Raw genomic sequence first — 14,466 nt, 5'->3', positions numbered from 1 at the left:
GAGCTGGGAGTAACAATGCAGCTCTGCTCTGCGGGCTGCTGATCTTGCAAGGTCGAGGCACATATCTCTTCTTCCGGCAGCTCTTCTGGTGCAAGGCACATCTCTTCTCCGGCAGCTCCGGACAGGCTTTAAGTGTTCTTTGCTTTTAAACAGAAGAAACCAAATAACTAACTTAAGCAAAAACATATTTATTTAAGAACATAGGAAGCACATAAAATGACTAGAAAGCTGGAAGACCTTCAGGGACTAGGAAGCAGTGACTTGTACAGTTAACCTTTGAACAACATGGGTTTGAAGTGCCTGGGTCCACCTACGTGTGGATTTATTTATTTATTTATTTATAAACAAAGAGTAGTCCTATAAATGTATTTTTCTTGTGATTTTCTTAATAACATTTCCTTGTCTTTGGCTTACTTCATTGGAAGAATACAATATATAAGGCATAACATACTAAGTATGTGTTAATCAGCTATTTATGTTATCAGTAAGGTTTCTGGTCAATAGGGTATTAGTGTTTAATTCTGGGAGGAATCAAAAATTATAACATAGATTTTTGAGTGCATGGGGATTGGTATCCCTAACCCCGTGTTGTCCCAGGGTCAACTGTAGTAAGAACCATCCAATTAGGAATCTACTATCCCTCCTTGTTCCTCTGCTCAAGTTCAAATTTCAGGAAGGGTGCATTTTCTGGCCTAACCTGAGTCACATTCTCATGCAGTAACTGGAGAAGAGCAGTGTACCAAATTATTGTCCATCAAAATGTATCCAAATGGGAAAAGGGAAATTTCTCAACAGGAAATGAGATATTATAAAAGAGAAATAAAATGCACGGATAGGTAAAGTCTTGGCCATTCAGTACTTTATTGAAGTGAGGCACTGATGTGTTTTTCTAGAGCTCAGGAAATACACAGTAGTCTTCATTAAATTCACACAAGCTTTCTCTTACTCTGTCTTTACACAGATGACACTGGGCCTTCTCTCGTTCTCGTTATACAGGTAACACTCCCAAACCTTTTCAGTGTCATTGATTATTTCATGAAGGAGACGCGAGGAAATTTACGACCCTTTATATATTCAACTGATGAACCCCTCGGTATGTTCTTCACTTTATTGCTGTGTTAAGGAAAGCAAAACAAAACAACCACCCCCCACCCGCTCCTCATCATATATGATTTGTAATACCAGCCAGGTAGGAATGTAGTTCAGCCCTTAAATTTATCTATTTGGAAGGCATTTTGTCACTAACCCTGTGGAAAAAAAGGGTGTACCAGTATATGCTGGTGGATAGGGTATTGGCCCATTCCAGAGAAAGAAAAGCCCAAAAGCATGTATTGTGACTACTAATTTTGTCCATCATTCTACTTGGCTTTATCAAACAAGTTCGGAGATAAAAAAAAAAAAAACCATCCTCTATGGTTTCCATACAGTCATGGAAACCAAACAGGGAATTTAAAAGTATGATCTGTCAACAATATCAGATACTCTAGTCAGATTAAAATGGATAACGATTAAGGAAAGGCTATGGGAATTGTCCATTAGGCAATAGAGGACTTGAGAGAGAGAGAGGCTTTTCCACCATAAAAACAGGAATCAGAGTCTAAAATAACAAGGAGGGAGTGTGTGGTGAGGAACTATAGAAAAAATTTTTAGTCAGGATTGGCTACAGAGTTTGTGGGGCCCCTTGTTCATAAACTGTTAAGAATTTCAAAGCCGTGATAACAGATCATTAAACCAAGAATGGTGTACCCTATGCAACTGCATAGTTCACATGACCATGAAACTGGCCCTGACTGCAGTCTAGTTTTTAGCAGGGCAGGGCAGGCTGAAAGTGAACCTTTCTCTCTGTCCTTTGAAACAATCCCTAGTGGCATTTGAATGGGCCACTTGGGCATTTGACAAAAGCTGTGGGCAGGAGAGAGAAGATATCTCCAGCTTGTTTAGGTTCGGTTATCAAAAGAAGTCCCCATTCCTACAGATTATGAGGAAAAACAACTTTGTTTGGCTACCTGCATAAGGGCATATCCGGAAAGTCTGATTAAATTTCAAAAGCCAGCAAGTTTAAAAGTCCAAGGTTGAAAACATCGTGATGATTCTTGTGATTCCAAATAATTAAAGAAACCCAGAGGCTGAAGAAACTTTAAGACAATTATCTAGTATAGTGTCTGACACTGTATAGAAATAACCTGCATACTCAGTACAGAAAACACTTCTAAGATGTGACCATTCAGCTTGTTTGGAAATTCCTAATAATGGTCATCTCACTGATTTTTAAGGTGGCACACTTCACTTTTGTCAGCTCTCATGTTAGAGAATTCTTCCTTAATACTGAACCAGAAAGATTTCTTCCTTTAGCTTCTGCATATTAATCTAATTCATGGCTTTGAAACAATTCAGGGTTTTAAAAAGCCCATCAAGTATTTAAAAGCAGCCACCATGTCCCCCCTTAGTCCCTCTCCGTCCTCTATAAGTTGTTGAGTCCTTCAGCCCTCTTACTCTCATCTTTGACCTCCTCCGTATACTAATTTCTAAACATCTGTCTTAAAATATAACTACAAAGGAAGTACGTATTACTATAGATAGGCCAGGATAATTTTTTACCCAGGCTGAATGCAGGAAAACACCTTTTATAGAGATTTCTAACAAGTTAACTATTAATATAATGGTTGTTTTTTTTTCCCCCAGAGACCAAAGGATTTCCTGTACCATCTGTAAGACTGAAAAAAAATGTTTAGGGTGGAGAGAATTGTGATATAATTGCTTCATGTCAGTTATCTAATGCTGTGTAACAAACTACCCTAACCCATGGTAGTTAAGTCAATAACCATTATATTTGCTCACAATTCTGCGTCGGCAATTTGGATTGGATTCACCTGGGCAGTTCTTCTGCTAGTCTAACTTGCTGTCACTTACACAACGGTAACCAGCTGCTGGCCTGACTGGGGCTGTGTGTTTCAAGTCGGCGTCATTCACACATCTGGTGCTGGTGGTCAGCTGGAGCTGGCTGAACCACTCTTTTCACATAGTCTCTAATAACTGAGGAGTTAGCTCAGGCTTTCTCACATAGATCTCGGAGCTGGCAAAACGAAAAGGATAGCTGGAGTCCCTTGGCTAGAAATTCTTAGTGTTAAGAATCAAGTACAGCCCTGTTGGAGCTTTTAGTACAGCACATTGTGAATTGAATAAATAAATCCAAGTGTGATATGTCTTATGTACAGGGGTTGTAAACCTTTCTTTTAAAAAAATTAATTTACATGCAACAAAATTCACTCTTTTTCGGTGTATAGTCCTGGAAGTTTTGGCAACCACCACTAGAATAAAAATACAGGAAGTTTTGTCACCTCAAAAAAAAAAGCTTTCTTTCTTTGTAGTCATCCCTTCTTGTCACCCACAATCTGGCAACTACTAATCTGTTTTCCATTCCTATAGTTTTGCATTTTCCAAAAGTTCATGTAAACGAAATCACAATATGGAAACTTTTGAGGCTGATTACTTTCACTCATCACAATGTCTAGATTGCACTAGTGTGTGTGTTACTGGCTTATTCTTATTGCTGAGTAGTATTTCACTGTATGGAAGAACTAGTCTGTTTATCCACTCAACAATTAAAATATGTTAGGGTTGGGGTGCCTCGGTCAGTTGGTTAAATGTCTGACTTCAGCTTAGGTTATGATCTCATGGTTCATGAGTTTGAGCCCCACATAGGACTCTGTGCTGATGTAGCAGGGCCTCCTTGGGATTTACTCTCTCTCCTTCTCTCTCTGACCCTCCCCGGCTCAAAATAAGCCAATAAACTTAGAAAAAATAAAATGTATTATGATCGTTTCCAGTTTTTGGCAAACACTTATTAAACTATATAAATATTCATAAGCAGATTCTTGTATAAACATGTCTTCATTTCATTTGGGTAAAACATCTAGAAATGAGATTATTGGGTTGTATGGAAAGAATAGTTCTAACTTTATAAGAAACTTCAAACTCTTCACAAGCAGCTCTACATTTTTGTACCTCTCCAATTGATGTTGGGAAGTTGTAGCCACTTACTCAACAACACTTGGTATTATCATTAAATTTTTAAAAAAAATTTAAGTAAACTGTATACCACACATGGGGCTCAAACTGACAACTCTGAGATCAAGAGTTGCATGTTCTACAGACTGAGCCAGCCAGGTGCCCCACTGGATTTGTCATTAAAAAAAAAAAAAAAAACTTCCTCTAATAAGTGTGCAGCGATATTTCTGCAGATTTAATTTACATTTCCCTAATGATTATGTTGGGCATCTTTTCCTGTGCTATTTGGCATACATATCTCTAATTTGGTAAGATATCTGTTTAAACCTTTTGTCCACATTTTTGTTGGATTGTTTTCTTATGGTTGAATTTTGCCAGTTCTGTGCGTATTCTGAATATAAGTCATTTGTCAGATATAATTTGCAACTATTTTTTCATTATTTTAAATGTCTTTTGCAGAGAAGTTTTAAATTTTAATGAACTAAAAGTTACCAATTTTTCTTCTATAGATTTTACTTTCGGTGTTGTAACTCTTTGCCTAACCTAAGATCACACCTAACCTAAGATCACAAAGATTTTTCTTCCTATATTTTCTTATAGAAGTCTCCTAGTTTTATATTTTACATTAGATCTATGACTCATCTGAAATTCATTTTCAAAGGCAAAATTAATTTTATTTGCATTTAGGTATGCAATTGTTCTAGCATTATTAGTTTAAAAAGATAATCTTTTCTTAATCCAATAGCCTTTGCACCTTTGTAAAAAAAAGAATCAGTTAGTTGACCATATTTTGTGGATTAATTTCCACTGAGGTATATTCCTACCCTTTGGCCAATGTGATGCTATTATGATTACTGTAGCCTTACCATAATTCTTGAAATCAGAAATTCTTGAAAACCCAATTCTGGTCTTTTTTTTCAATATTGTTTGGACTAATCTAGTTTCTCTGCCTTTCAGTATAGGTTTTAGAATAAGCATGTTATTTACAGAAAAATCTTCCAGAATTCTAGTTTGGATTTTGTTGAAGCTTTAGATGAGTTCAGGGAGAACTGGCATCTCAACAATATTATCTTCCAAATGAGGAATAAATATATCCCTTCAGTTATTTGGTTTCTTTGCAGTTTTCAGCACACAGATCCTGCATATATTTTGTTAAATATCTATTTAACTTTTGGTGCTATGGTGAATAATACTGTTTTTTAGCATTTTGGGTTCCAATTATTCATTGGTAGTAGACAGAAATATGATTTTTATATATTGATCTTGTAATTCCAAGATTCTATTTGCTAAACTCATGTATACATTTGTAAGAGAGTTTTTTTTTTTAAAGATTTCTTATAATTTTCTATGTGGGAATCATTCTATCTGTAGATAGAGACAGTTTCAGTTCATGTTTTTGATTTGGATACCTTTTATTTATTTCCTAATATTACTGCACTGGCTGAGAGGTCCAGAACAATGACAAATAGAAATGGTCAGAGTAGACATCCTTACCTTGCTTCCAGTTCTAAAGGAAAAGAACATTTCATCTTTCACTAGTAAGTATAATATTGGTTGTAGGTCCCTTGTTTTGTTTTGTTTTTAGAGAGTGAGAGAGAGTATGAGCAGGAAGTGACATGGGAGGGGAAAGGGAGATAGAATCTTAAACAGGCTCCATGCCCAGCACAGAGCCCAATGCAGGGTTCGGTTCCATGACTGTGAGATCATGACCTGAGTTGAAATCAAGAGTTAGATGCTTAACCAACTGAGCCACCCAGGCTCCTCAAATTGTCTCATTTTATTTTTCCCAGCAATCTTATGAGGAATTATTATTATCCTTTTTATGTTGAAGAAAATCACCATTTAAGTAGTTTTCAAACAAGGTTAAAGAAGTCGGAAACACAACTAGTAAATGAAATTGGAATCCAAACCTGTGTTTATTTCTGACCTTTATAGAAAACCTCAGTAATTCTGGATCTTCAGTGATAGTTGTTTGAATATAGATACTCATATGCTCTGTCTCTCTTCCCTCACGTCATCTTTTCCTTTCTATGGGTTGGGAGTCTGGGCCTGCCTTACCTGGGTTTTCTGCATTTTAAAGAAACATGTTGGCCAGAGCTGGATTGCCATCTAAGACTTGACTAAGGATCCACATCCAAAGTCACTCAGGTTGTTTGGAGAATTCATTTCCTTGTAGCTGTGGGATTCACGTCAGCTGGATTCTTCACAGATAGCCAGGGGCAGGAGGGTGGGGAATGGGGGTAGAAAGGAAATCTTGTAGGAAGATGAAGGCTTACATAATGTAATAAACTTATGGTAATGACATCTATTATACAATGTAACATAACCGTGCAGTGAATCCCCCTTTTGCCGTATTCTATTGGTTAGAAATCAAGTTACAGATCTCCAAACTACCCACAAGGTACGGGGTTTACACAAAACATGAATACCAGTGAATGGGAATTCACTACAAGGAACATTTGCTTTAAAGATTGTTGTCTTCTGGTGGATTAATCCCTTTATCACTATGTAATTTTCCTTGTCCTGGAGTGCACTTTGTCGATATTAATAAAACCACTCCAACTTAAAAAAAAGTGTTTGCATAGTGTTTCTTCTTCAATCCTTTTACTCATCTGTGTCATTCTATCTAAGTTAAGTTTCTTGTAGGCAGCATTTTTAAGTTTTTGCTTTTTAAAAAATCCAGTCTAGGTTGCTCAGTTGGCTAAGCATCCAACTTTGACTCAGGTCATGATCTCACGGTTCATGAGTTCAAGCCCCGCATTGGGCTCTATGCTGACAGCTCAGAGCCGGGAGCATGTCTTCGGATTCTGTGTCTCACTTGGTCTCTGACCCTCCCCTGCTCACACTGTCTCCCTCTTTCTCTCAAAAGTAAATAAAACATTAAAAAAAAAAAAAAAGCAATCGCTCTGATTAGATTGAACCAATTCAGCCTTACTTTTTGTGGAAAGGGGTTCCAGAATCAGCTCATTTTTCAAAGCCTTTGTTATATTGGTTTGGGTCTGTCTCATGCATGTGTATATCAGGGATTGGTCTGGGATGTAGGCAGCGGTTTATAGTTCAGCTATAAACTATACATATATGTAGTAAACCTCATATATAGATAGATAAACTATCTTATATGGTTTAGTGGTTTTTACTTTACTTCTCAAAGCCTTCGTTATCTGTTTTGCCTGTTCTATGCACGCACAGCTTAGGAGTGAGCCTGGAACTTATGTCACTTCATACACAGAATTAGGGGATGTGCTTTCAGTGTTCTCACCTCTCTAGGATTTCCCTTACTCTCCAGCTACCAAAGTTCCTTTTTTCTTGGTCTTCTAGGTAAAGATAGGGCATCTTAAGAGTTGGAGCCACCTGTGCCGCCATGTACTTCAGTGAGATTGAAAAGACGTAAGAGAAAGAAAAAACGATTCCCACCTAATCCAACCCTTGTTCCTGGCAGCCCTGGCCCACCCTGTCCCCCCATTCTTTAGGCCATAGGGTCCATTTTTCCTACGTTCCTTGACCAGAATGAGCTTTCTTGGGGGTGTTAGGTGCTATTGCTACAGTGCTGTGTCTGGAGTAGGGGCCATCCTCAGAGCAGGGTCAAAAGAGGAAAAAAATAAAGAATGGAAAGAAATAACCAAATATGGGTTGTTCATATAAAATGCTTTTAGAGACAATCAGATTACTCTTGCTTTGGTGGCTGAACTGGTTCAGTCCTGCTTTGTGATAAGAACAAATTACTCAACTTCCCTGGATTTCAGATTTCCTTGTTAAATGAGTTAGGGAGCAACATATGAACATATCAACTTAGATGGTCACATGAAGAGAGACTTCAATTAGACTATCTGCTGTAATGTATTTTCTTTCAAAAGCAGAAAGATGGTGAAAGAGCAAACTAGAAGAGTAAATGCAAGTGGAAAAAAGACTTAAACACACACACACAAGAAAACCCAAACCCATCTTGACAAATAGGTGTAAGCTTTAAGGAAACTGTGGAGAATCTTACAATTATTTTAGGAGTTTGGGCTCATAGCCGATTGGGGCTCAGTGCTGGAGCCCTTAGCTATAACTTGCCTCAAGTCGGGAAATGAGAGTTGTAGAGCACCTAACGGTTAACATCTGGAGACTTGGAGAAAATTAAGGTGTTTCCAAAAACATACTATCAAAAAGAAAATGAGATTTTCTTTGATACTTGATGTTAACCCGAGTCAGCATTTAACTTTTTCTTTGACACCAAAAGGAAAGAGCAATGACTAAACCAGAATGGTCAAAGATATTTCTTTAATTTATTTCCAATCTCAGAAATCAGCAGTTTAAAATTAAAAGCCACTTTAAAATATGGTAGGGTACATAACTGATATTAGGCTAACCAGGAAGGAAAAAATGCTCCCTAGAGAAAAATTTATTGGGAACCAGTCACAAGAATAAAATAAAAATTTGAAAAGCATATGAATACTCATTATTTAATTAACATTTATTAAACATACCACCTATGTTCCAAGTACAAACAAGAAAATCAATTCACACTGAAAATAAAGAACTGCTCTGTTCCCCGATACTGGTTCTTTATTTAATAAAGCGTTTCCACCCATGATTTCTAGGCTGAGAACCCATCAAGGAAGTGAGAAGAGAAAGTAAGGAAAAAAATATATATATTACATGAAATAAAATATGAAAAGCATCTTTATGTATTTTTATAACTTACTATTTTTAAAAGGAAGACATTGCTTATAAAGAAAATTACTTCTATTTTCCTGATCTTGGTTACCAAGTCACTTACCTGAATACCAGAATTCATTATCTGCAAACAATTGCATTATCTTACCTGAATGAAGCCACAGGATGTGGCTGTGAGGATAACTCATGGATATACACATTCCTATGCAATAAGCTGAAAACATATGGTTCTTTATGAAGGAAATTTTTATTTTCCTAGGCTTTAATTAAGTACATTTCTCTATCCAATCTTCCATAGCAGATTTCCTAGTTCTCCTAAATTCTAGCCAATTCCAAAAAAAGCCTCACTAGATTTTGTTGAAATCTGATTTGACCAACTTATGAAGTACATCATTCTAATTATCTAGTTAAAAACCAGAGACATGAAATGTACTAGAAGAAGCTCTTTCATAATGGAAAAATTCCATGCCATTTTCTTACTGGAAAGAAATAAAATGTATGAATTCCCAGGTTTCCCCTGATGTTGTCTTTTTGCTAGCTTAAAAATCTACCCACACTTCCTTTTGTAAAAATATTAATCTGCAAAGATGGTAAAAAGCTACGTAATCACCCATTTCATAAGTATGACACAGTAGGAGACTGATTATAATCCAAATCCTTAAAAATACAAATTCTTCAGCCCCACACTAGAGCTACTGAATCAAAATCTCGGAATATTTTTTCATTAAATTTTTCCCCTTGATAAACAAACTTCTAAATTGATTTTGATGGTCATCAAATTTGAGACTCACTTGTGCAATCAACTAAGAATCAAAAAGATGGCTTCTTTTCCACTCCTGGTTCTGATTATTTGGATGTTTGGCTTATTTGGTTTCTTCCTCTGAAAAAATGAAAGATGTAGAATGGATTCCTAACATCCCCTTTTAACTCCAATAATTTATACAGATATGTCTTTAAAAGAAGCAGAAATCAGGACACAAACACAGAAGACAATGTGACACAAGGAGAAGATGACCATTTACAGCAACTCTGCTGATACCCTAATCAGGCTTAGCTTCCATAAGTGTGAAAATAAATTTGTTTTTTAAGTCACTTAGTTTGTGGTATTTGTTACAGAGCCCTAACAAACTAATTCAATGAATTACATGGGATACCTGAAAATATGCAGAATCCTAAGCCTCCTTCAAGACTTACAGAGTTAATTTCTGGAAGTTGTTGGTTCAGAAATCTGCCTTTTAATCACACACCACAATAAAGTCTGCTTTACACAATCAAGTCTGCAAACTACTTATTTAAAGTCTATTGTGGTATCAAGTTTGTTAACTGATGCAAAGATAAAAGAATCTGATTCTTATTTTCAAAGGCCTTATAACTGAGTTAGTCCAATTATTGATAAGAAAGAAATAAGAGAATGGGGTACATGGGTGGCTTAGTCGGTTAAGCAACTCACTTCAGCTCAGGTCATGATCTCATGGTTCATGAGTTCGAGTCCCAGTTTGAGCCCCATGTTGGGCTCTCTGCTATAGCTCTCTGCCATCTCTACTTAGGATCCTCTTTTTCACTCTCGTTCTGCCCCTCCCCTGCACATGCTCTCTCTCTCAAAAATAAACATTAAAAAAAATTAAGAAATAGAGGAGACTAAAGAGTCATCTCAAATGGGTGCAGAATCTAATAGAAGACCACTGACAAAATCAGGTGGGAGAAACAACAGAAAAAGAGCCACAAAAACTACAGAAGTTGAAGTTGGCAAAGACTATAAATGGCCATTATAAGGGTAATAATTGACAGAAAATATCTGTAGGGGACAAAAAACTATAGAAGACAATCTAACAGTAAAAAGCAAAACAAAACAAACAAAAACAAAACAGAATTGAACAGAACTTCCAGGACTGAAAAATATAAACAATAAAAAACAAAATGAATGGCCCATAACATACAAAACCAATGAATAGAGATAAACTAGAGTATGGGTCTGAAGAAATGATACAGAATAAAGCATGACAAGACAAAAACAACTGGAAAACACAGAAGAGAGATTTTAAACACAGAAGGCACAGATGAGAGCCCCATTGAAGAGAAGAGAATGGGGAAAGAGGCAACATGTGAAGTAGTACTGAGACTTTCTCAGAACTAGAACTTAGAAAGACCCCAATCTAGACTTAAAGAGCTGAATAAATCCCAAACAAGATTAATAAAAGAAACCCATATCCAGACAGATAATTAAACTTCATAAAATGGAAATAGATTTCTTTTAAAGCTTAAGTATTTAGCTTGATGGCTGACCCAAAAGCAGCAGAGGAAGTTTGAAGAGAGTGGAAAAAATATCTCCAATGAAAGATAATAAAGGCTAAATTAGAATTTTACATTTAGCAGAAGTATCTTTGCAGAATGAGGGCGAAATAAAGGTATTTTCAGACACAAATCATAAGCAAGTATGCCACTAGGGGGCTCAATAAATGAAATTCTGAAACATGTCAGGTGGAAAGAAATTCATCCCAGATGGTAAGGCTGAGATACAAAAAAAGAATAAAGAGCAAAAAGGGTGATATGTGTGTATGGGTAAATACAATCTGACTACATAAACAAAATAATAAAATCTTACAGAATTAAAAAGCATTTAAGTACGTGACAACAGAATTAAAGTACAGAACACAAATCATTAGAGTAGGCAAATTGGGAATTAAGAGCTGTTTTAGTTTGTAGAACATAAAAAATGTATAATAATCCTAAAACTTACTTATATCAACCATCCATGTTCATGGATTCTGGGGGTCAGGAATTTGACAGAAAACAACAAGGATGGCTTGTCTCTGCTCCATTAAGTTTGGGCTTGCTCGGACTCATCTGAACTTGCTTACTCATGTTGGACACTTGATGCTGGTCATTAAGTTGGTGGCCTGTTTTGCTATATGGGCTAATTTAAGCTTCCTCATGACATGATGTCTGGAATACAAGGGTAAACTTTTTAAGAGGGAGAAAGCTAGCAAGAGAGAGTGAGAGAGAGCCAAGTAGAAGCCATTATAGCCTTTTATGACCTAAGCTCCAAAGTTATAGTTACATATGATGCAGTTTGTTATAGAAGTTATGTTAAATTCTTGTTGAGGTTTAAAAAGTGTGAAAATAGATGGTCTCTTAATAGGGTCTAGGGAGGCTGAAAGCTTCTAGAAGAGCCTATGAGATTGGAAATATTGCTGGGGCCATTTTTATAAACTATAATCAGCAATAGATAATGATTAAGTTTGGTCTGGCTTAATATGAATGTGCACATTGTGATACGGAGTAATCATCAAAAGACAAAAGTAACTAAACTAGAAAAGAGAAAAAAGTGTGTATAGATTAGGAAAAAAGAAACTGTATCATATAAATTAAAAAAGGATTTAACATAAGGAACTAGTTAAACAGGTTTTGGGAGAATTGAAAACATCAACAAAGGATACAACTACTAAAAGGGAAAGGGTGAGATTATTAGCACCTAAAATCTTTAGAAGCGGTACCATGCAGTGTGCCAGAGAAAGGCTAGAGCCTAAGAACCAACCAGACCTACTAGAACAGCCACTGCTGAGGTGATGCTGACAGTGTCAGGAAGCAAATGGCAAGCACCAAAGTCTCTTCTCCCTTTCTCCAGCATTCCAGTCCTCCTCCTAGTGCCATTTATTTGTAGAACTTAAAGGAAGTCAAATGGCAAAAGAGATAAGCAGCTTGCAAAGTTTGAGAATATAAAAGGTTGCCTAGAGTTGAGAGATGTCAGTAATTGGCATATATAGAATTAAAAAACTACATAAAAGGGCACCTGAGGTGGCTCAGTTGATTAAGTGTCTGACTTAAGCTCAGGTTGTGATCTCGTGGTTCAGGAGTTCAAACCTTGCTTCAGATCCTCACTTCAGATTTTCTGTCTCCCTCTCTCTCTGCCTCTCCCTCACTTGCGTGCTCTCTCTCTCTCAAAAATAAACATTTAAAAAAATCACTACATAAAAACAAATTTTAAAAAGCAAGAAAATAGAATCACATAACTGGCTAGACAAAAACACCAACAAAAAACCCAAAAAACCCTAAATCCAACCCAACGTCAGAACTAAACACAAATATATCAGCAATTACATTAAATGTACATAGCCTAAGTGTTTCAGTTAAAAAACAAAAGATTATCAAATTGGGTTAAAAAACCCCGAAACTCCAAACTCCATGTTTAGAAATGAAGAAACACGTAAGAAACCCGAGTTGAAGAACTCTTAATGAAAATATATTTTAACTAAATATTAACTGTATCAAAAGTTGGTGGAATATGGCTACAGTAATATAGAATATCATAAATTACATTATAGTAATATAGAGATACTTATATATTTTAATTGTAGGGATCCCTGGGTGGCTGTTGGTTAAACATCTGACTCTTGATTTTTGCTCAAATCATGATCTCATGGATCATAAGTTTTGAGCCTTATATTGGGCTCTGGTGACAATGTGGAGCCTGCTTGGGATTCTCTCTCTTGCTTTCTCTCTCTCAAAAACAAATAAAACTTAAGAGCAGAAAATAATAGACAGCCAACATAGAGAGGATTAACAACAAAAAAAACTGGATCTTAGAAAAGTCTAAACACTGTCATCTGAAGGTCATACAGAACATCCAAATTAATTTGCAAATAATTTACAAGAACGAAGAGTTTCTAGATAGAGAAGCAATACAAAAAATTATATTTTAACATAATCAACAGTTAGGATAGAGTGGGCTAATTTGAATTAATATTCTCACTTGAGAATATTTAGAAAAGGTGGACAAAATATATTAAAACAATGTTGTATGGCACTGGAGAGCTATGTTAATGAAAGATCAGTCTTTCTGGAAGAAAACAGAAATTTGAACAAGTGAATCATTCATTTGGGACCACTTGTGCCCTGGGAGCTTTGAAGGTAAGAGTCTGCTGAAAAGCCTAGGAGAGTTAAGGGACTAGGGATTGAAAGGTAGAGTCCAGTGCCAGACAAGAGGTGGAGGCCCTGGTAACCCTAACCTACATTTTGCAACTCAATTCTGAAAGGCTGAGGGGGAAAGGGTAAACAGGAAGTAGAGGACTAGTAGTCTACAGCTCAGCTCTGAACCACAGGGGCAATTAATAAAATCTGAACTGTGAAATTAGTCTTGAAATAGCACTGCCCAAATGTCTCTGTGGAGGATGAAAATACTATGCAGAATATCAAGTTATTTTTACAGCCAACTTTTCAAATATAATATTGGCATACAATTAAAGATAGGCCCATACACACAAGGATGTAAGATAAAGATTAGCAGAAACAAAAGAAAAATAAAACCAGACCCACAGGAGAGTTTCAGATTTATATTTAAACAATATAAAATAATATTAAAACTTTTCAAGTTCAGGTTGATAAAAGATCGAAAATTTCAACAGGACAACTGGGAACTACAAAAGTGACAGATTTGCATATTTGCAATTAGAAATTTGAGAAGTGAAAATACAATGGGCTAGGAATAACCAAGATACTCTTCTAGAACAATTAAGTTGGTAGGACTTGTTCTGATAAATATCAGAAACAACGTACCAGGTATGGTGGTGAAGACTCTATACTAGCACAGGGCTAGAAAAGAAGAAACAAAAAATTCAGAGATGTACACATAAATGGATATACGACTTTGGTGGCACTGCAAAAGAAAGCATGCATCAGTAAATAGTGGTGAGGCACTTCACAGCATAAACAGAATTAATTCCTCATGAATTGAAAACTTGAAAACATGAAAGACAAAGCTAAAGCCTTTAGAAGACAATATATAGAGTACCTTCATGCCCT

General features: G+C 36.2%; 1 protein-coding gene across 3 annotated transcripts in view; it reads left to right on the top strand.

Annotated features, from left to right (window-relative positions):
• Nucleotides 1-3,384, top strand: part of STAP1 (signal transducing adaptor family member 1) — a 33,881-nt gene extending 30,497 nt beyond the window's left edge. For 2 of the 3 annotated variants that reach the window (XM_029945280.1, XM_029945273.1), the window contains 2 exons: nucleotides 997-1,093; nucleotides 2,683-3,384. In XM_029945280.1, coding sequence (XP_029801140.1) covers nucleotides 997-1,093; nucleotides 2,683-2,732 — 147 coding nt within the window. In that variant the 3' untranslated portion in view covers nucleotides 2,733-3,384. Of the gene's footprint in view, nucleotides 1-961; nucleotides 1,094-2,682 lie in introns of those variants that run through there. The other variant, XM_029945286.1, reaches the window with a different exon arrangement.
• The last annotated feature ends 11,082 nt before the right edge of the window (nucleotides 3,385-14,466 follow it).

Source organism: Suricata suricatta, chromosome 1, assembly GCF_006229205.1.
Source record: "Suricata suricatta isolate VVHF042 chromosome 1, meerkat_22Aug2017_6uvM2_HiC, whole genome shotgun sequence".
In the NCBI taxonomy this organism is placed as follows: Eukaryota; Metazoa; Chordata; class Mammalia; order Carnivora; family Herpestidae; genus Suricata; species Suricata suricatta.
Note: the sequence above shows the minus strand (reverse complement) of the source record. Positions and strands in the feature narration are given on the sequence as shown.